General features: G+C 54.4%; 6 protein-coding genes across 6 annotated transcripts; 4 read left to right on the forward strand and 2 right to left on the reverse strand.

The window, feature by feature from the left end:
* Positions 1-3,657: 3,657 nt before the first annotated feature.
* J4E84_006525 (uncharacterized protein) lies at positions 3,658-7,014 on the forward strand (the record flags this gene model as incomplete). The annotated part of the gene is made up of 3 exons (XM_049389114.1): positions 3,658-3,981; positions 4,072-6,834; positions 6,883-7,014. The coding sequence occupies 3 exons, from the start codon at positions 3,658-3,660 to the stop codon at positions 7,012-7,014; spliced, it is 3,219 nt and encodes a 1,072-aa protein (XP_049243388.1).
* Positions 7,015-8,448: 1,434 nt separating this feature from the next.
* On the forward strand, positions 8,449-9,790 carry J4E84_006526 (uncharacterized protein; the record flags this gene model as incomplete). The annotated part of the gene is made up of 2 exons (XM_049389115.1): positions 8,449-8,454; positions 8,504-9,790. The coding sequence occupies 2 exons, from the start codon at positions 8,449-8,451 to the stop codon at positions 9,788-9,790; spliced, it is 1,293 nt and encodes a 430-aa protein (XP_049243389.1).
* Positions 9,791-10,629: 839 nt separating this feature from the next.
* J4E84_006527 (uncharacterized protein) lies at positions 10,630-13,364 on the reverse strand (the record flags this gene model as incomplete). Its single annotated transcript, XM_049389116.1, has 2 exons — positions 10,630-12,183; positions 12,231-13,364. The coding sequence occupies 2 exons, from the start codon at positions 13,362-13,364 to the stop codon at positions 10,630-10,632; spliced, it is 2,688 nt and encodes an 895-aa protein (XP_049243390.1).
* An 830-nt stretch (positions 13,365-14,194) lies between these two features.
* J4E84_006528 (uncharacterized protein) lies at positions 14,195-15,784 on the forward strand (the record flags this gene model as incomplete). The annotated part of the gene is made up of 2 exons (XM_049389117.1): positions 14,195-14,203; positions 14,525-15,784. 2 exons carry the CDS (start codon positions 14,195-14,197, stop codon positions 15,782-15,784), a joined length of 1,269 nt encoding a protein of 422 aa, XP_049243391.1.
* A 4,112-nt stretch (positions 15,785-19,896) lies between these two features.
* J4E84_006529 (uncharacterized protein) lies at positions 19,897-20,216 on the forward strand (the record flags this gene model as incomplete). The annotated part of the gene is made up of 2 exons (XM_049389118.1): positions 19,897-19,900; positions 19,954-20,216. The coding sequence occupies 2 exons, from the start codon at positions 19,897-19,899 to the stop codon at positions 20,214-20,216; spliced, it is 267 nt and encodes an 88-aa protein (XP_049243392.1).
* Positions 20,217-20,504: 288 nt separating this feature from the next.
* On the reverse strand, positions 20,505-21,919 carry J4E84_006530 (uncharacterized protein; the record flags this gene model as incomplete). The annotated part of the gene is made up of 2 exons (XM_049389119.1): positions 20,505-21,629; positions 21,911-21,919. The coding sequence occupies 2 exons, from the start codon at positions 21,917-21,919 to the stop codon at positions 20,505-20,507; spliced, it is 1,134 nt and encodes a 377-aa protein (XP_049243393.1).
* Between the last annotated feature and the right edge of the window lie 184 nt (positions 21,920-22,103).

Consider the following 22,103-nt stretch of genomic DNA (forward strand, 5'->3'; position numbering starts at 1 on the left):
TCGTTCTTGGGTCGCGAGCGGCGAGGTAGAGGGAAGGAAAACTTCTTGGGTGCGCGGTCGCCGCGAGCCATGATGGTGGAAGATTGGTGGCTGTGGTGCCGGCGTGGGCGCGACTCAGGGTAGTTAGAGATATGACAGTCGAGACTGAATCGCGGGACCAGTTCAGTTGGCGCTACGAAGTCAATGCCCACATAGGGTGTAATTGCGTCGAATGGCACGTCTTGTGCTACCCCCGGCCAGCGCTGACGGCATTAAGTGATGTTTGCTTTTTGGTGCAGATGACGATCCGATATGCGGTAGGAGAGATCCGGCAACCTCAATTGAGGAATCCAAGGGTTCAACTGCGGGCCCCTACTGCGCTGCTGCACTGAGCGCTAATCGGGCGTGGACTGGTTGAGTGCTATCTGCAGGAACGGCAGCGCGGCGTAAAGTAGTACGATGTCATGCAGCGCCGCTCCAGGACTATCGAGTTTGCTGCTTCTGGGGGCGATGGGGATGGCGGAGTAAAGAACCAGCTTTCGAGATCTCCCAGGAAGATGGGCGATGGCGGGTATAACCCGCGAGTATTAACCCAAGGATCCATTGAATTTACCGCTTGTGAGGAGCTGGTGGTGGTAGGATCCGCATCGTAGTAGGCTTTCAGGGGTATCATGCCATTCGGCAAGACGTGCGGACCGCAGCAAGGCACAAGCTCCGAGCCAAAAGCCACACTGCTGCGTCGCATACATGCATTCCCTGGGTTCCAGTCAGATGACAGCACGCCGCCGCGACCCGAATGTGCAGCAGTGCGGAGAGGCACGGCCTCGAGCATATCCGCCTGTTGCCCGTCACCGCATCAGACGAGGCTGGATCTGTCGGAAAGAAATTGCTCAAGTGGTTGAGCAAAGCTAGAGCTCGCGTTACCGAAGTTTGTAGGATCGCCCATGCTCAGTAGGCGACATGCTAGCCTTTGCCAAGGCTCTAGCTCGTGGCATGCCGAATATGGACGAGGAAGTCGAGCATGGTCGTGTTATCGTGGTCCTCCATAAGTCGCCAATTTCCACCCTTCGTACCTGCATACTGCCTCCTCCATCGGGTTCACTTCCGACTCACCGTCATCGCAGGTGGTGTCGCACAAGTCGCATTTCGCTTCGCGTTCATCCACAGAGTTGCGACACAAGGCGGGTAGCAGCGCTGAGGCGTCCGCAAGTTGGGTACATTGGGTATCTTGGGTATCTCGGGTTGTCGAGCATACTCAGGGATGCGAGATGAATCGTGTGATGCGCCCGCGTCCTTCCCTTCTGGTCGCAGGTCGTCTCTATAAGGATATGGTGTGGATTACTCCACGGTGATCAATGGACATCTTCGTGGGGACGGACGAAAGCCAAGCCGGCTCTTCGCCGATCCGGCTATCTCCTCGCGACGAAAGCGCGATCCCCTTGGAAGTCCATCACAGCTAGTTTGTGATACCAAGGTGGTCCATGTCCTGTACGCGTCGAACACAATCATTATACTTCACGTAGTGCTGATGCGAGAGCTTGTCGCGCGTTGCTGTCCAACGCTCTGTTCCCTACATTAAACCTTGAAAGGCCGTTCAAAGAAGGCCCGGACGTGAACGACAGCCCTACTTTCAGGGTCAATCGAACCCAACATGTCAGCGTGACAAAACCATTTAGGCCCAAGAACGAGGCTGAAAGAACGCAGCCGAACGCATCTGGTGGCGTTGAGGGGCTGTCGGAGTTTTCGCCGTGTTACTATGAATATAGATTGCACCGCGAACTTTTGACAGGTCCGGCTGGTACTATGGGTTCTCGGGCTTGGGAAGGTCGTTTCAGCTTGCTCGGTGCGCTCATGTTTGCTCCCTATGGGTGACTCCGGAGCAGGTCCTGGCTAGCCGTACGAAGGAGATACACACATCATCCGCAGTCTGAGTAGTAGAGTTTACAAGCTCCTCCACCCGAACCCGAGCAACGAACATGAACCCGACAATGCGAACTCTCTGTGATGAATATCCGAGATGCTGCAGCTGAAACATTAGACGCACATCCAAAAGTTAAAACACATTCTTCTCAAACTATCGTTCAGTCACCCCGAGCCCGGGAGCCTGGTCGACTGGAACGATGATAAGTAACTGCGCTTTGGGTATCAAGATATCTTTCCTCCTTTTATATTGGGTGGAGAGAACGACAGCGAACAGACAATGAAATCTCTTTCTCTCGCTTTCTCAGACACTCTAGCACGAAGACGCCGACGTTGCTGGCGCAAACGCAACGAAAGGGTTTGATGAAGGATGCTGCCTTAGATGAGAAGGCAGGTCATGGTAGACACATCATACGACGACAGCTCGTCATGTGCGGTTCTAGCGGAAAGCATCGTCTCGGTTTCACTGGTCACGTTACGATGAAAGAAGGTCGTCACGTGTTTTTATACAACACACTTGGGCAACAATGATTTCCTATTATTATGCAGATTCAAGTGAGTCACGCCACATGTCGGACGTACGCTCCTTCGATATGTATTAAGAAGACATCTGATCATGGCAAGTCGCCAATGTGGCGATGTGGCCATCAGCCGGGCTTTCAACCACGCAACCGTCCATGTCTTTGCGACTGCATCTTGACAGTCACTCTTGCTGGATGCTGCTGCTGCTGTATTGCTCATTGGGTATTGTGTTTGTCCAGATGTGTCATGCAATGTGGCGCTTTCCGGCGTCGTGCAGCTGTCTCTTGCAACACTGCTGCCTATGTGTCCGACGCATACACAGCGTGTAGTCTCGAAAATCGAACGGATCCACGGTATCGTTTGTTATGGAAGCTTTTTCCCTCAGACAAAGCGGAAGATGGTAAAGCATGAGGGCGGCGCTTGTTGTTGTGATTTTGCCACGGCGGGAAAAGTCGATGGGGCAGTGATCGAATCACACGAAGGCGCCTGAGCCGAGTGACGCGAGAACACTATCCACCCGCAAGCTGCGCAGGTGCAGCGATAGCTCATGTCATAGGAACCATAGCTTCGACATAGAGAGGAAGAGGCGTTGCGATGTATTGAGGTGATTTCTACATGCTGGAGAGTATTGCTGGGATAATTTGCCCCGCCGCGAAGACTAGAAGCTTGCCGCTGCGCGTGATATGTGTGAATTGGGGCGGTTGACACCTGCATGGATGGAGGAAGCTAGCTTTGCCCACCAGCCAGGTGCCTTCGTTACCTTAGACCCCACCACCACTGTCAGTCCACCACACTGCCTTTTACACGACTACACGACCAACCTTCGTTTCTGGCGTCTTCCCGATCCACCGCGTGCCGACCTTACCGCCACCTTGCACTTCGCGTTCCGCCACGGCATCACGTCTCCAGCGGCTCCTATCTCTCCGTCAGCGGCGACACGTCGGATAGCAAAGTACCAGGTTCCCGTGATCACCACAACGAGCCCGTACACGACGAGCGTACCGACTGGCGACATGTACGATTACTAGAGTTGCTGCTCTTCCCGCCTGTCTTCTGCTCCTCCGAGCTCGCGCTTTGATCCCGAGGTCTCAGGTCCCGGAACAGCACCACTAACGTTTCCGCGAGCCTCTTCACTCGGCAAGTGTCCCGAACAGGCTCTCCACGCCCATCCTCCCACGAATCACTGGATCCCGAAAGAGCCTTCACGCCCTCAGTCTCTCGTCACGTCCGTGCAACATGGCCTCCAACGCTGCTGGCCCCGGCGCTGACGGCGTGGCCAAGACGGTGCACACCGAAGCCACAGACCCGTACGCCACCATGGGACAGTTCTCCTTCGCGCCTGCCACCAAGACTACCGTAGTCACGACCACATACACCACGACGACCACGTTCCCGCCTTTGTGTGTAAACGCCCCCGGCAGCCTTAGCGAGCGGGACCCCAAGGACTACCCGCTGGCCCACGTCCAGGCACCCGAGTCGATACGCAAGTTCTACTTTGAATCTGGAGGCAACCTGGCCTGCTTCGAAGAGGCAGGTGCCGCATCGGACAAGGTGCGAGAGGTACGCATTCCTCATGCCAGGGATATGCCTGCGGCTGAGGCCCTTCACGTCGCATCTGCCAACCACCGGCTAACGCTTCTACTGTAGCAGAAAACACTCCAACGCAACCTACGATCGACCAACGGCACTCTCAGAAAGGTCGAGTCGTATGACGGCCCGCCAGTCTTCACGACACCCAGCCGCTCGACGCGTCCGAAACCACACGCTCCTCACCAAGGCCTACGCTCGGTATCTGGCCGTCGGAAACGGGATAATGCAGACGACTCACCGCCGCCACCGTCAATAACAAAGGCCGTCGAGCTTCTCGGCATACATCGCCAAAGCAAGAAGCCCCGGCTGGAGCACGAGAATAAGGACGTTACACGTACGGCCTCCCGTTCCACCTCGGATGACATGGAGGATCCGCAGCTGGCCACACCCGATACCGACATGGCAGGCTCCGGACCATCCAAGCTGGCAAAACTCCGCACCGCCGCCCATCTACACAACTCCAAGCTACGGACTACGTCACAGCAAATTGCACCAGACGAAACGCCGCCCAGATGGCGGCTCCAAGAATCAGGCGCTCGGTCATCACACTCCAGCGGTGGTCTTTCGGACCATCGCGAGCCTTCTCCCGAGCACGCCTTCCCCACAGGTGTATTCGATGGCCCCGGCGTAGCTGCTACACCCCCAATCGCCGAATCTGATCTGGAACCAGTTGGACCCTTCGCCGACGACGCGTCCTTCACCCCCTCACGCCTCACGCCTCTTGACACAACGTCTGCACAAGACGCGAGCCTACCTAGTCCGAGCTTGTCGCCCATCACTGCGGCCGCAAACCTCGCCCAACAAACAAATGGCGGGGCTTCCTTCTCGGGCACAGACATGGACTTCGATGCGAACGACGTCTCCGGGCTTGACCTGTCACAGGGCACCTCAAGCAGCTCACGCGTGGGGGATTTCACCCTGTTTCCTGGCTCCCGACAGCGTGACAACGCCGACAGCTCCAATACGCAACTACCCACACCCTCCGCCATGGACATACCGAACATGCTGAACTCGTTCGATGCTCTGCCGGAACAGATGAAGTCGTACGTCTTATACCAGATGCTCAGAAGATGTAAGAAGCCGACCTTACACTTCGTTGCGGATGTCGTCAATCCCGCCCTAAAACGCGACTTCATCGCCTCGTTACCTACGGAGCTCAGCCTTGAGATTATCGGGTATCTGGACGTCAAGAGCATGTGCAGTGCCGCACAGGTGTCGAAGTACTGGCGGAAGCTCACCGATACCCACGAGTCTGCATGGAAAGATCTGTTGGACAAGGATGGCTACAAGCTGCCGTATGGCGAGTTGGAGCGCGCTGTGCAAGAAGGCTGGGGTTGGCAGTATCCTCATTCTGCTGACAGCTACGAGCGCGATCTCAGGGCTCAATCGGTAGCCTCCAGATCTGACAACGAAGGCCTCTCGGGCTTTTCCAGCTCGGGATTCTCCAGTGGTTTGCTAGACCAGGAGGGCGCAGTGACACGATCGTCTTCGATACGTCAGAAGAGGAAGGCTACCAGTAAACATGGTAGCGGCAGCGGCAAGAAAGCGCGCAAGAGCCGCCCCTCTACTAGGACACAGATGGCCCTCTATTCGCGCCCCGCAGACTGCCAAGAAGGGCCGCATGCTTTTGCCAAGCGAGCAGAGGCCGCCATTTCCGATCCCAATGTTGGTTTACCTGGTCTTCGTGCTATGCATCTGTTCAAGTCTCTATATCAACGTCATCATCTTATCCGCAAGAGCTGGATGGCGACTGACACGAAGCCGAAACACATTGCATTCCGCGCCCATCAGCGCCACGTGGTGACATGTCTTCAGTTTGATACAGACAAGATCTTGACAGGCAGTGATGATACGAACATCAATGTCTACGACACGAAGACAGGAGCGCTACGAAGCCGCCTTGAAGGGCATGAAGGCGGCGTGTGGGCCCTCCAGTACGAGGGCAACACACTCGTATCCGGCTCCACCGATCGCTCAGTGCGCGTGTGGGATATTGAAAAGGGAAAGTGCACGCATGTTTTTCAGGGTCACACCTCCACCGTCCGATGCCTAGTAATACTCAAGCCGACTCAGATTGGCGAGACCCTTGACGGCCAGCCAATCATGATGCCGAAGGAGGAGCTCATTATTACGGGTTCGCGAGACTCTACCCTTCGCGTCTGGAAGCTTCCCAAGCCAGGCGATCGGGGCATCATGCAGGCTGCAGCGTCATCCAATGATCACGACAATCCGTACTTCATACGCGCCCTTACGGGACACCATCATTCAGTGCGCGCGATTGCTGCACACGGTGACACGCTCGTCAGTGGCAGTTACGACTGCACTGTCCGAGTGTGGAAAATCTCTACCGGAGAGGTTCTGCAACGCCTTCAAGGTCATTCGCAGAAGGTGTACAGTGTTGTTCTCGACCATGCGCGCAACCGCTGCATCAGTGGTTCCATGGACAACATGGTCAAGGTTTGGTCTCTGGAGACAGGGGCCTGCATCTTCACGCTTGAGGGTCATACCTCGCTCGTCGGTCTTCTCGATCTGAGCCACGAGCGTTTGGTATCAGCGGCTGCTGATTCAACTCTCCGAATTTGGGACCCAGAGAATGGACAATGCAAAAGCCGACTATGTGCTCACACAGGTGCCATCACTTGCTTCCAGCACGACGGCCAGAAAGTCATATCTGGCTCTGACCGTACACTCAAGATGTGGAATGTGAAGACGGGCGAGTTTGTCAAGGACTTGCTGACAGACCTGAGCGGCGTATGGCAGGTCAAGTTCAATGAGCGTCGTTGTGTTGCTGCTGTTCAGCGCAACAGCATGACATACATCGAGGTAAGCAACTAAGGACAGCCTTCACGAATTACTAGCTGACAATTGCAGGTTCTCGACTTTGGTGCTTCACGCGACGGAGTTCCCGCCGACCAACGAGGAAGACGCATTGTCGTCAACTCCAAGGGCCACGAGATCGAGGATATCACCGAGGGCGACTTAATCGACGTGGACCAGGCTTAGTTCTATTCTACCATTCAACACTGCGAGTTACACGAAATACAGTTACACCCATCACCACTTGGGACCGGCGCGAATGTTTTGGCCATGTTCAAAAGCGATACCCACTACGCGTTCTGGCGAATGACTTGACGACACGGCAATCGAATCTTATTTATTCAGGTGGCATCATGAAATGCCTTTCTTTGGCTCGGCCTTGGCCGTCTCTTTTACCGTACACATGGTGTGGGAAATGACATCTTTGCCGGGATAGCGTGTTTCTTTACAATTTCTTTACTATTGCATAGCTATGGCGTTTACTATATCCGAAGGACAGCATTAAGGGCACGCCATGGGCGACCACCATTATGAGGATTAGCTGGACTTGCAATGCGTAGGTACAGGGCAAGAATGAAATATAATTTTATCACTCCAATCCTCAAAATGTGCCTTTGTCGTGAAGCCGTGCGCGTCTTGGTGCGCTAACATGTGCGGAGAGATGCGGGAATGACGCGCTTGCGCTTGCCCCACTGCCGCGGCTGCAAGTCACGTAGCTCAGGTCGCAAACACGTTGCGTACGTTCCAAACTTCTGTTCACAATCACACTCGTTGGAAATGCAGGCACCTCAATAAGACCTGATGCCGGCGTACTTTTTCCACCTTACCTTCGAGCTGTATCCCTCGCGCTCGTCGCCGGACAAGACGTTTCTACCTAGCGACATCTTCGACTCGAAGCTTCCAGCCCATCGCCGAGCGTCGTGGGGCTCCTATCCCCCGGCATCACGCGCATACAATCATTTCCCGAAACCCATAGCTTCTAGCAGTGAGGCCAGCCAAGCTGCTGCTGCCCGTGATCGCACATCTACCGCCCGCCGGTTCAGTCATCGCACGCGACCATCCTTCTCAGACCACCACGAAAGCCCGGTACCCGTCGTCAAACCGCCCAAGAGGCCGGGACACAGGCGAACACAAAGCTTTGCACACAGGGATTGGCGCTTCGACACCATCTCCATACTGAGCATCGACATGAACCCGAGCACCGGCACTGAACTCGATCGAGCTCGACTCAAGCACCCCTCACACGCGCCAAATGCCGGTGGTCTCGCGACCAAGGGCAAGTTCATACCCTCAGATCTGAAAGACACAGATGTTGGCTGGGGTGTCGTACATCTCTATCGCGATGGACAGGACACGCCAGGCTTGTACGATGAGGTGGACGGAGCGAGCAAGGACTTCAACGAGGACGACTGCACTACGCTGTGCATACTGGCGGTGCCCTCATACATGACACCTTCCGACTTTCTCGGCTTCATGGGCGAGCAGACGAGGGAGGACGTCTCGCATTTTAGGCTCATCCGGACAAGCAGAGCGAACAAATACATGGTGCTGATGAAGTTCCGGGAAGCCAAGAAAGCGAGGGCGTGGAGAAAGGAATGGGATGGCAAGGCCTTCAACAGTATGGAGGTAAGACAAAGGACTATTATAGTCAAGAGGTCGCAGCTGACAGAAACAGCCTGAGTACTGTCATGTCGTCTTTGTCAAGTCGATCAACTTCCAGAACGGCGACTCAAACCGCGATCCCACCTCGTATCCTGACCTCACCAACGATCCCTTCGCGCCCGCGCCGACCAAACAGCCCACAGCTCCTCTTCCGCCAGCTAGCACCGTACCTTCACCAGTCGACGGACCATCAATCGCTACTTCGCTTACCGCGAAACCACACGCTCCACCTACACCTGCTTTGGTAGAGCTACCAACCTGTCCTGTCTGCCTCGAACGCATGGACGAAACAACTGGCCTCCTCACCATTCTCTGTCAGCACGTCTTCCACTGCGCCTGTCTTGAGAAGTGGCGGGGCTCAGGCTGCCCAGTCTGTCGGTACACACAAAACGATGCCTTTACCTCAAATCGGGGCGCAGACGGCGAGAGTCCAGACAACGAGTGCAGTGTCTGCGGATCCACACAAAACCTCTGGATCTGCCTAATCTGCGGTAACATAGGATGTGGCCGCTACGACTCAGCACATGCATTCGCACACTACGAAGCAACAAGCCATACCTATGCAATGGATGTGGTGACCCAACACGTCTGGGACTACGCAGGCGATGGCTACGTCCACCGCCTAATCCAAAACAAAGCAGACGGAAAACTCGTCGACATGCCCGCCTCGAACCAATCCTTCAGCGCACCCGGCATGACCGGCTACTCCAACGACACCGTCCCGCGCGAGAAGCTCGACAACATGGGCATGGAGTACGCCTACCTACTCACTTCCCAACTCGAATCTCAACGCGCATACTTTGAGGAACAGCTCGAACGCGCAGTCGACAAAGCAGCAAAAGCCGCCTCCACCGCCGACGAAGCAACCCGATCCGTCGCCTCGCTGTCCCAGAAACTCGACCAGCTTTCCACCTCCCAGTCCGAAGCAACAACCACCATCGCCTCCCTCACACGCGAATCCGCGCGCAACGCCCAGAAAGCAACGTCCGCCTCTGAGCTCGCACGTAAACTCACCAAGCAATACAAAGAAGAGCAGATTGTGAATGAGAGTTTGATGGAGCGGATTAAGCATTTGGAGAAGAAGGCTGAGGAGGCCGAGAATAAGGTTAAAGAGCTTGAGGCCCAAAAGGCGGATCTCGAGGAGCAGAATCGCGATTTGAGCTTCTTTATCAGTGGCCAGGAGAAGTTGAAGGAGATGCAGGGGAATGAAGTTATGGGGTTGCAGGAGGGTGAGGTGGAGGGTGGGACGGTGGAGGTGGGTGAGAAGAAGGGGAGGAGGAAGGGGAAGAAGAAGGCTTGATGGGGTATGGGGTATGACTTACGAAGAGTGTGAGGTTTGAGGCATTCGTGTGGAGTTTATCATTTAGCGGCATTGGCATGGTCATGGCAATGGCCTGGGCTAGCGGAGTTGGAGTTGTCAGACATCAGATACCCACTTAGAACGTTGAATAGAGTCCTGGTTAGGGCATTTGTATCACATCAATCATAATCACAAAACGACCAAATGTTGAAGATAGATGACCTGAATTCTCCCGATCAAAACTCCCATATCAAACATTATACGCCCCAGCCCATACCCATGCATCTCAAACATTGCGCATAAACAATAAAAAAAGGAGCGCAACAACAAGTATATGTATACACTATACACGCGTCCCATTCACGTATCTGTGTGTCGGAAAGAAGGTCAGAAGGTAGTAAAACACAACGTCGTTGCCCCCCAAGGCAAAGGGAAGCCAGCCGTGTCGTGTCGGTCGTGAGAGTCATGTCATATGCTAAGGTCGTGATGTGAAAGAGGGAGAGATATTCGTTCATGACCCCAGGAATGCCAAAGAGAGAGTGTCGTGAAAGAGATCCAATGGGGGTGGGAGATGAAAAGATTTGATGCATGCTGTGATTTGATGTTGATTTGACGATGTGACGATGTGAGATGGAATGCAGTGGAGAGGTGATGAACGCCGTTGTATCCGTGTTTGCGCCGGTGGTGAAAGCAATGTTGATGGGTTTGGTGAGTTCATGTTGGGTTGAAGCAGTTGGTCATCCAAAGGAGGAGATGGTCGAGAGTGGCTGTTGGGTAAGAGATATCAGGCTGGTATCCAAGTGGTAGTAGATGTTGGACAGATAGCGATGTCGAACACCTCAAATCCAGTCATCGTCTACTTTGTTCGTACTGCCAATGGCAATCTCCCGCTCAAAACCCAGTCCGAGACCAAGCCCAACATCCATCTTAGGCGGTGCCATGAGCTGTGGTGGAGGTTCCGTCTTCTTCTTCGGGCTCTGCTTGGCAGGACTGACACTGCCGCCCTTGCCATCGCCAGCACCCATGCGCACAGTCTTGACGTCCCAGTCGTCTTCGAGGGCGGCGCCGATCCAGACTTTGACGCTGTCGTGTACAGCGCCGTAGTACTTGGGGTTACAGGCGCGGAGGTGGCCGAGCAGTTTCTCGAAGCCTGAGATCTTGAGTTCGGAGCGGAACTCGTTGCGTGCGGTGCGTGTGGGGAGAGAGGCCATGATGCCGTTGAGGAGGTCAATGTGAGTGGCGAGGTAGTTGGTTGCGTCCCATTCCACGCCGCCAACGTAGGGTGCTGCAGGAACGATTGCGCGTTGACCTGGGAAGTGCGTTTTCGCGTACGACTTTCCCTCCGTAGGCTTGGGGGGAACGGGAATGACGTTGAGGTGGTGGATGAAGATCCAGAAGACTTCTTTGGTCACGTTGGACAGCTCCTTGCACCAGACCTGGTAGGGCCGCTGTGTGTGCATCTGAAGGATGAACGGAACCGTCGAAGCCTGCTTCTCTTTAACAGGGTCTTTCAGGTACTTCATCAGCTCTTTGGCGCGGGTCTCTAGCTCGCCCTCGGGTGCCATGGAGATGTGAGCGAAGATGATCTCGATGATGAGTTCACGCGTAGTAAACTCGCTCGGACCTTTGTGCTCTTCGTCGAAAAGCATGGCCAGTAATGCTGGGTACAGTGTCGACGAGATCTCATTGAGCTGCTTGAGAGCCGTGGCGGTTGTGCAGAGTCCCTTGAGACATCGAAGGAGTTCGTGCAGAAGCGTGTCTTCGTGGTCTTCGCGCCATTCAATCTCCATGATGCGGTGAAGCAACGCGACCAGCTCAGTCATACCACCATCCTGGATGAAGTTGTCAACCCAGTCGACAGTCTCGTTACGGATTAACAGGCGAAGCTTGTGCAGCTTGCCGACTTCGACGTTCTGTGGCTTAGGCGTCTTCTTCAAGTAGGAGATGAACTCGTCGGCCTTGACCGATTTCGCTCCGTTGGACACAGAACGATCAGAAGCATTGGACCTTAGTGACCTCATAGACGGAGACTTGGGAATAGGCGCTGGTTTTGAGTTCGTCTTCCGTTCGCCCGATTCGCCCTTCTGCTTCTTCGTCGGAGAGTCACTCCTGTTGAAGGTGAATGTTCGGCTCCGCGGTCGCTCACGCTTAGTAGAGTTGGCTGACTTGTCCGCTTCCGCCTCATCCTCTGCATCCTCGACGGCAGATCCATGTCGGGACTTGGACGACTTCTGTGGCGCCTGCTTGGTGTTCTCGCCAATGGAAGACTGGGCGGAGTTTGTTCGCGAGGTCTGGGGTATGTCGAGTTTGTGCATGCGAACGAAGTCGGCCTTGACCTCAAGCTTCAGTGTCCGCATCTGAGCGCGTTGGTGTGTGGGGATGTTTCGAGATTCCTGGTATCATTAGCAGGTATTCATTGGGGGCTTCGGACAGCACTTACCAGAACCTCCTCGAACTCGGCGTCTACCGCCTTTGGATCGAGCTTGGCAGACGCCGGAGCACCGTCAGCTTGCTTTGACTTTCCGTTAAAGGCAGCAACGGCAGCCATGACTCGGTTCTGCTTCTTGGTCGTGGCGGGCGGCGGCGGCGGCGCCATAGGATTGAGACTGTAGTCCTTGCTGCCGGTGTCGGTACTAGCCCTACTGAGTACGGGTCTTGCCGGCTTTACAGGAGAACTCTCCCTTGTGCGTCCCTCGTTGCCCTTGGTGTCTGATAGAGGAACGCGCTCGTTGCTGCGCTTGCGCGAGAAGGTCTCAAGCAAGGATGCCGTGGAAGTCGACTTGGGAGCAAACATGGACTTGGGCCGCTCTTTCGGGGCTGGTCGGAGGGCTGGCTGGCCGACCTCGAAGAAGTTGCGCTGCTTGGTGGGGGAGTAGTCCTGGGGAGTGTAGAGGGCAATCTCCTCCTCGACGCTCCGTCGCTGATCGTTAAGCGGGACTTTGCTCGTGGTGGTGACTTCCTGTTGGGAGCTGAACTCGGCCCAGATGGGAGTACGAGGTGGGGCCTTGTTGTGAGAAGAGCGGGGTGGTGTAGTGTTCTCCTTGTCTCTGCTCTCCTTCACAGGTGACTTGTCTCTCCGGCGCCCGCCGAACATGGCAGCCAGATTGGTCGACGACTTTGTCTTCTTCGGCTTCTCGCCCATCTCGGCCTCTTCCTGAGATCGCCGCGAGTCGAATGACTTCTTGTAGGCCGGCTTCTCCTTCTCCTCCTTGTTCTCCTTCTTGGCCAGTGACCGCAGCGAGACGGAACTGAGTGTCTTCTTATGCAGGCTCTTTTTGGGGCTCGAATTGACGTCTCGCGACTTGCGCGGTGACGGCGGATTGGTGGGAACGTTCTCCGTCTGATTTGCCGCGCGCAATTGGCTATGGGGGTGGTCTGGCGGCAGGAGCGGCGCCTGGAAGTTGGAGACAGGCATGTACGGCGGGCTCGCTATCTGATTGTTGTGCAGCCCAGCGCCCTCGGTCGGCGAGCGCTTGTGGCCTTTGTTCGCGATGATAGACTTGAGCACTCCAGCTGCAGCGCTCCTGTTCCGTCTATGCGAAGGTGCGGCGGTGGCCATGTCCGGCGTCGACATGATGGTGCTCCAACAAGATGGGGATTGGGGAAGCGTCGACTGAGGTCGGGGCCGGGAAGAGAAGGCTTGAAACGTGGGTTGTCTATAGCAGAAGGATGGCGGGCATATTTGGGGAGGCGATGAGGCACATGGCCGGCATACTTTGTGTTTACGTCGCGGACATGGCGGGCGATCCCCACGGCAACGACACCAGCGCGTGGGGAGCACGCTAGGACCCGCTAGACGCCACATTCATGCGTTAGACATTAAACATTGCACCCGTCATATCTCGCCGTGGTTTACAAGGCCGCTCTACGATGGCCTGCATCTGGACACCTCCACACCACCTGCATTTCCCCAGTCGCGTCGCGTATTGTTGCCTCCAAACACGCGACCCTCTACACTGGCACCACCCGCTATCGTGTGTTGACATCGCGAAAGAAGCTAGCACCTAACTTCCGAGGCACTGACCGCTCACTGCAGCGTCACTTGACAACAAAAAATTGCCTTTATGCACCGCGAGCTTAATGTCGCACTGACGCCAACCGCTATTCACAACACGGGATGCCGTTGCCGGTGTAGGTATAGAAGCGAAGGATGTATATTGTGTTGTGAAGACCATTGTACAACGCCCACTAGCACATTGGCAGGCACCCAACTATTCCCAAATCACAACAAACCACGATGCCGCCCTTTTCCCTGCGTATGCTACCACCATGCTTTCGTCCCATACTTAGAGTTGGTTCGCCAACCCTCTGACGGTCCTTCTGCGCTTCTCCATCTCTCCGATTCGGATCAGCCCGCCCATGACAGACAATCCTTCGTCCCCACACCCAGTGGTGCCAACGCAGATGCCCTTGGTAGTATCCGCACAGTCACAGACGTTAGGCATGCAAACTGTGCCGATCGGACAGCTGGCTGAGGTCCTGCATTGAAGGATTCCTGGGTCAGAACAGTTTGTCGCATCCTTGTCGTAACAGACACCAGCGCCATCCATGGTCCTTGCGCACCGGCATGACGAAGTTCCGTTTCTGTTGCACAGGCGGTCAAATTCGCAGTTCGAGTCGCATGCACGAGATGCGCAGACTCCGTTGTTGCAGAGGTTGCCCGCGACGCATGCGTTGTTGCACCGGCCACAGTGAAGAACGTCAGTCGCGAGGTCGCGGCAGGCGCCGTCACAGAGACCAACACCAAAGCCTCCACACACGGGTGGGCTGGGCGTTGCGCTCGTTGTGGATGTAGTCGACGATGTATCAGTGGTTGAGGAAATCGATGCAGTACTGAATGACAACGAAGAAGATGATGACGAGGACGACGGACTGCTAGTAGACGTGCTCGAATCACTGGAGGTTGAAGTTATGATTGTAATTGTTGACAGCGAGGAGGACGAGTCGGTGGTGCTCAATGAGAATGACAATGAACTGCTGACAGACGTGCTTGAAGCACTAGAGGTCGTCGGGTCTATGATAGTGGACGATGACAGGGAAGACGACGAGTCGGTGCTGCTCGCTGAAGACGCAGGCGATGAACTGCTAGCCGATGTGCTCGAAGCACTGGAGGTCGGAGTCAGAGTAGTGATTGATGATAATGACGATGAGGAGTCCGTGCTACTCGTTGAAGATGACGAACTACTACTTGCAGATGAACTTGAGTCGCTAGAGGTAGATGTTGCACTGGTCGAAGATGAGGATTCGGTAGTGCTAGTTGAGCTTGTTGAGACGCTGCTGGAGGAGCTCGATATGTCGGATGTGCTTGATGAAGAGCTGCTGGAAGAGCTTTCTGATGACGTGGTAGCTGACGAGGAGCTTGGTGTCATGGTGGATGATGAAGACATGGAAGAGCTTGACATGCTGCTTGTGGCAGGGACTTCTCCCGAGGAAGTCGAGGAGCTGCTTGATACCGTGGACGAGGTGCTTGAAGTGGCGGAGGGCTCAGTCGAAGTACTGGATGAGCTACTCGAGCTCGTGCTGGATACATCGCTTGTGGTAGATGACGACGTGCTCGAACTACTAGACAAGCTGCTAGATGAGCTGCTTAAGCTAGTAGACGAATTACTAGATGTTGCAGATGAAGAGCTGGAGGAACTAGACACAGTCGGTGTGCTTGACGAGCTACTAGACTCAGTTGACGATGCTGAAGAGCTAGGGCTGGATGAAGTTGGCATGGTAGACGAGCTAGATGAGCTACTACTGTCGATCGAGGACACTGAAGAGCTTCCTGTGCTGGATGACGATGTCGCCGAGCTTGAAGAACTATCCGTGCTCGAGGATGATGAGATGGTAGAGCTAGTGCTGCTAGAAACACTACTGGACACCGAAGACGAGGTAACCATGCTTGAAGTTGAAGAGCTCATCGAAGACGATGGTGTGATGATTGGGCAAGATGTTCCGGTAATTGTAACGCTGGTATACGTTGTAGTCTCAATATCTGTCACAGTCTAGAACATGATTAGCTGTTACCCATCGCACACTGACATAAAACTTACGGTGCTAAGATAGGTGATAGTATCTTCGGTGATGCTCGCACATCCGCAAACAGATCTGTATTCTTGCGAGACACAGGCTTGGGTGGCGTATGTAGGCACTGGTCCAAAGACGGTGGTCGTGGACCAGTTAGTTCCGGTTGGCAGTGCTTGTCGAATCCATAGTTTTTCTTCGTCGGAAGTAATGGGCTCATCTGTCGGAACGGGCAATACCTCCGAAGGGCATGGTGTTGTCAGAGTAGATGTCGTAAGAGTAAAGGACGTGATAGTGGTGCTGGAGTAGACTGTTAGTGTGTTCGACAGACATCTTGATTGGAATACAAACATTGGGTACCATATGACACTTGTAGTAAGGAAGTCATCGCAATCTTCTCCCGCCCTGATTATCTGACCGAATCCGCCGCTGCCGAAAACTGCGCGGAAGCAGTCATCCTCATTGCATTGCTGTCTAGTGTCGAGCACGGCTGCCAAAGCCACGGACAGGCTGAGGAAGGTAGAGAAGGTAGAAAGCTTCATCGTTTTCTAGTAACGAGTGTAGGTCGGACTAGGCTGATGAGCACGGCTACCAACCAAAGCAGCTTGAAGCAACCTTTATAAGTCGCCCTCACTATGCCAAAGACTAGTGACAAAGCTGGCGTGGCCAAGCCTTCCTTCTGTCTTTCCGAGAGGCCCTCATCTTCGCTCCAACATTCTGGTTGGTGTAGGTGGCGTCGCTGTGAGACTTGACGGTGGTCATCATTCTCAAGCAGAAGGCTTCTGACTCAGAAACTAGGGCATTGATCAGTGTCCTGAAATGGCGCGTTGGTGTTCAAGAAGTCATTTTCCGTCGCGAAAACAGCGACATTGCAAGGCTGTCGGTCATGTGTAGGGAAGCAGTGGATGATGCAATGTTCTGCTTCGCCCAATGTGTCGCATCTTGCAGAGGGGTTCGATATCATGACGTTTTTGTAAACAACTGGACTGGAACTGTAGTAGTATGCTGGCACAGCATCTCGCCATATTGTCGCATCGCCAACTTTTATACGATGATCTAGGCTTCCATCGGTAGGCTGGCGTCAGTAGCGCATGCAGGTACAAAGTCGTCAGACCAGCTTTCCATGATAGGCTAGAAAGACAGGTCAGCCGCTCTATGCGACGTTCATCTATTATCTCCAAGTTCCACTGTAGGGTGCATGTCTTGACACTTGCGATGGCTGGGACATTAGAGCAGCAACACTAGTAGTGAGACTGTGAGGTACTTGGCATCATGACGGCCTCGTAACTGATCGTTCAGCTTCTGCCGCAGTGCCAAAATTCGCATGTAAGACATAGGTTTTAGCTCGGTAATGTGTGTCCTCCTGAGCTATTCCTACGTTTAGCACCAGCTCGCCCGGAGAATTAAGTAACCTTCTAGATGTACCGAGTGTTGTGGTAATTGCGAAATATTCGTATTGGAGTTCAGGAGTCTGATCATGGCGTTTTACTAGTAATAAGCTAAGTCGTACAGACTGTCTGGGCGTCCGAATCGAGGAGCTATGTTGTAGAGCTCACGCCACCACTTGGTGTGTGCGACAGTATTTGCGCGGCCTGAGATTTAGGCCGGTGGGAGGAAGTTAGCAAAAAGCATTCCCTGTATCAAGCAATACATGATGCTACCTCTGATAAACCACCTGGCTGTTCGTGAACGGTTTGCTGCCGGGCGAGTACTTTGTGAATCAGCCAACCACGTAGCGACGACTAGATACCACATCGGATAGCCGGAAGCAATTCGGTTCACAATCTGGACGTGAAAACTGGTAACGGCTGTTGCAGCCAGTAGTAATTGCGGGAGTGCCAATTCCGGTAGCTTGCATATCGCGGAGGTTCCGTTCCTGGATTTGGCTGTTTCACCAGTCTGGGGTACAGGACGCCCACGCAACGGGCGTGGGACACCGCTGCGGAGAATGGTGACACTTGATGTGAGGAGTAGCCACGAAACTGGTGCCGCTAGTATGAACAGAGGCAGATTTGAGATGGTCCAGTAACGGAAGAGTCCTACGTTCCTGGAAGAGGTCAGACTAGTAAGTCATCGTATTGGGGTAACTGACCAGTAATGGCTTTGTACCCACGAGTAAATGCTCGGGAAGGTCTTGTCACACCACGGTCTAGTTCCAGTGCCGCTGCCTCGGTCGCAAAATTCCGTGTATGCCAGATACTGCGGCCCGAAGAATGCCAGGGCTATCAGACTACCTGCCATGCATGTGACAAGCATCCTTCTTACATCTGGTATACGCAACTGCGCAGACGTCAGAGAGGGCATGTACTTAGCGACATCGTATAGGAGGATTAAGCCGCTGAGTAGACCGTTGCTTCGCATCAGTGTAGCTGCTGCGAAAAAAGCACCAGATCCAATCTTCTGAAAGTCCGCTCGAACCCATGACATTCCAGTCTCAGCCGCAGTTTGAGATTGAGCATAGAGGAGCATGCCTGTGAAATTGAGCAATGAGAACATGGCTTCGGCATACGGTGCACTCATAAAAAGAGAAGCTGGCGTCAGGATATGCAAGACAGCGGCGATGAATGGGATGATCTGTCGCCGTTGAGGTTCCAGGACCAAGGTCAATAGGCGATACAGCACTAGCACAGAGAGGAGGTGGCATATGTTGGAAAGGATGATTCCGGCCAGAGCATAGTAGTGCAGAGGAGCCTGCGCATCGCCAGCCATCACTGCGAGATATCAGTGCCGACCCAAATGACTGGGCCTCTGGTGCTCACATTGACCGGTTAGTCGCAGGAGATACGAGTACGCCCCGCTGAAGGCCCACGCTTGTTCGTGGACATGACCCCGCTCAGCTGCTTTCACAAAGTACAATGCGTCCCAGTGGAGCAGATTGAGGACAAAACGCTCATAGCGGGAGGTGACATCCAGCTCAACATGACGCCGGGCGCTCGCGTCGAGCAGTATGAGACCAGAGGTGTCGTATCCGGGACCTGGGCAGAATGCAGCGAGCGAGAGGAGCAGCGCTTTCCATAGGCAGAATATGGCGACGAGCTGCGCGTTACGCCCTTTCGCGCCGAGATTGATCGCGTTCATGATCTCGCATTGAAGTTGTCGCGGTCGATGATGGATGGTGAGGCACCACGCTACCATTGGGCAGGTACTAGCGCCGGCGAAACGTTCTTCCCCACCCGCGCGCACTCGCTTCTGTGGATTTCGGTGCCGACAACTTTTGCGCCCGCTTTCGAACGTTCGTCAAGTCCACCGTCGCCAATCTTTACTTCGTCGCCGCCAACACACCAGGTAAGCGCATATCCGCCATGAATGCTCGGTAGCATATCACAATCGCACGTCTCTACATGAGCGTGTCGCATACAAATGATGGCTAGAGTGGAGAGCGGCTGAAAGGCCCTCTCGCTCTTACGAGATTCAGACCTATAGTGAATGAACATTCGCTAATGGTTTCTGTTCTCTATGACAGCCTCGACAATGCCTCCCAAAGGATCCGGAAAGAAGCCTGCGGCTTTCCCCCAGGCCACTTCTAAGTCGTCTGCCGCCAAGAAGCAAAAGGTCTGCCCATTCCCCAAACATTCAACTACAACCGCTCACAATGGAACAGAACCCTCTCATCGAGAAGCGTCCTCGCAACTATGGCATCGGTCAGGACATCCAGCCCCAGCGCAACGTCGGCCGCATGGTCCGCTGGCCGTAAGCAAACCCCGATCCACCGCAGATGGCAGATACTGACAATGTACAGCGCGTATGTCCGTCTTCAACGCCAGAAGAAGATCCTCAACATGCGCTTGAAGGTCCCGCCGGCGATTGCCCAGTTCCAGCACGTTGCCGACCGTAACCTTGCCACCCAGGCTTTCAAGATCCTCAACAAGTACCGTCCCGAGACCAAGGCCGAGAAGAAGGAGCGCCTCACCAAGGAGGCCACCGCCGTCGCTGAGGGCAAGAAGAAGGAGGACGTCAGCAAGAAGCCCTACGTCGCCAAGTACGGTCTCAACCACGTTGTTGGCCTGATTGAGAACAAGAAGGCTTCCCTCGTCCTGATCGCTAACGACGTCGACCCCATCGAGCTCGTCGTCTACCTGCCCGCTCTCTGCAGAAAGATGGGTGAGTACTTTAACTGCGCAAACGCATATAGAACCTTTACTGACCTCAATCAGGTGTCCCTTACGTCATCGTCAAGGGCAAGGCCCGTCTCGGAACGGTCGTCCACCAGAAGACCGCCGCTGTTCTCGCTCTTACCGAGGTCCGCTCCGAGGACAAGAACGAGCTCCAGAAGCTCGTCACCGCTGTCAACGACGGTTACCTCGAGTCGCACCACAAGGACGCTGCCCGCCACTGGGGAGGTGGTATCATGGGTGCCAAGGCCAACGCCCGCATGGAGAAGAAGAGGAAGGCCATCGAGAGCGCTATCAAGATCTAAGCGGGTCCTGATGTGCTTTCTCGATTTCATGATGACTTTACGGCGTGTCTCTTATCTCTGCATATAGTCGGTTCACAATACCAACGGAGTTTAGGAGGGTTAAAAGCGGTCGGCAAACGACTGCATTGACTGGAATCAATCACGATAACGCACGCCATTCGCATGATTTGTTGCTTGTGATTATGCTCTGATTATATATGTTGAATTATGACTACCACCTCAGCTGCACTCGCAGGAGCCGAATTGCTGTGATCCCACTTCCAGTTCCGATGGATGCGACAACCCACCCTAGAAGTTATCGATCCTCGTGCCGATACTGCGCTCATTCGCTATGCGAACAAGGTCACCGCCCACCACGACGTCCGTAAGACCCAGTCCCACACTCTTATAAATCACATTCCCCTTGACCAACCACTCAATCAAGCTCTTATGCGCCTTGTCCTCTCCTTCATGATGTTTCTCCTTCTTCCCACTACTCCCTCTCCTAGCCTTCTCCGTCTTCTCCCTCCGATTCATCTCGCACTCGCCAAACTCCACACCCCCCGTATCCAGCCCCTCCGCCTCCATCAACCCTTTCCCAGCCAAGCACTCCCGTCTCCTCCTCTCCGCATCCCTCTTCAACATAACCAACTCCCCAATTTCAACAACCTGATCCGGACCCAACCCCGCCTGCACCACCTCCCCACCCTCTTTCAAAGCCTTCTCCACACTATCCACCACCACTGCCCCACTCTGCTTTGCGTGCTTGTGGAAATGGCGGTGGCCGTGCTCGGGCGCGACGTTTTGGCGTAGGATGTCTGGGTGTAGTTCTGTGGCGAGGGACGAGAGGGAGCCGATGGCGGCTATGTAGCGGCCTTTTTTTCGGCCTTCGGGGTTCGTTAGGATGGGCGCGGGGAAGAGGGGGGTGGGCGAGGCGGTGCAGAGGAATAGGACGGAGGAGGAGCGGAGGGTGGCGTGCAGGAGGCGCGGGTATTCGCCGTGGCCGGGGGTGAGGATTTGGATTTTGGGGCGGTGGAGGTATTGGTGTTGGGTTTCTTTTCCTGTTGCTTTGCTTTTCTCTGGGCCTGATGCGCGGCGGTAGGTTGGCACGTGGTTTGGATCTGGGTTGAACGTCGAAGGAGCGGAGTCGGGATCGTATAGTTTCTCCAATAACTGATGTACGCGTTCGAAATCCCGATTTATGATATTGAGATGATGGATATCCGGTCCGCGTAGCAGGAGCGCAAGACGGATGTGCCAGTAAGCTTGTTTCCCTGCGCCGAAGACTGTTACGTCGTGGACATTTGCTCGTTTCTTAAAGAGCATTGTGCTTGCGAGGGCGGTGCGGAAGGCTGTCATTTCAGATGAGTTCAGCATGGCGCGAGGGTTTCCGGAGCGGTCGAAGAGCGTGAGACTAGTATTTGATGCGGATGTCTGGCTTGATGAGAGAGAGGCTGTGGTTGCTGAGCTTTTACTCGTTGGCGTGGACTGTTGGGATAAGGCGAGCGAGCTCATCGACGAAGTAACGGAGGCTGTGTCTGAAGAGTTGGACTCTGGACGTGTTGTTATTTTGACTCCGAGGCCATCGTTGCTGCGTACAGTCAGTCGATGCATTTGTATTTGCAAGAACTATACATACCTGCTCGCCGGCGCAACCGTCATCATCCCTCCATCTTTAGTCTTCACACTCGTGCCTGCAGACTGAAAACTCTCACAACATCCATTGTTATCGTCTTCTTCCGTGCTGGTAGAGTAATGGTGCAGCGCATCAGCGAGGTTCTGCTGCAAGTCGAGAATGTCTTGTTTGGTCAATTGCAATAAGAGAGTGCGCACATCCGCGTCAGTAAGTACAGTCAATGGCATTGTAGATTCGATGATGGGGTAGTGCCGGAGAATGAGTGCTGTTCA

The sequence above is a fragment of the Alternaria hordeiaustralica genome (assembly GCF_023758085.1).
Source record: "Alternaria hordeiaustralica strain BMP 2776 chromosome Unknown scaffold_12, whole genome shotgun sequence".
NCBI classification, from domain to species: Eukaryota; Fungi; Ascomycota; class Dothideomycetes; order Pleosporales; family Pleosporaceae; genus Alternaria; species Alternaria hordeiaustralica.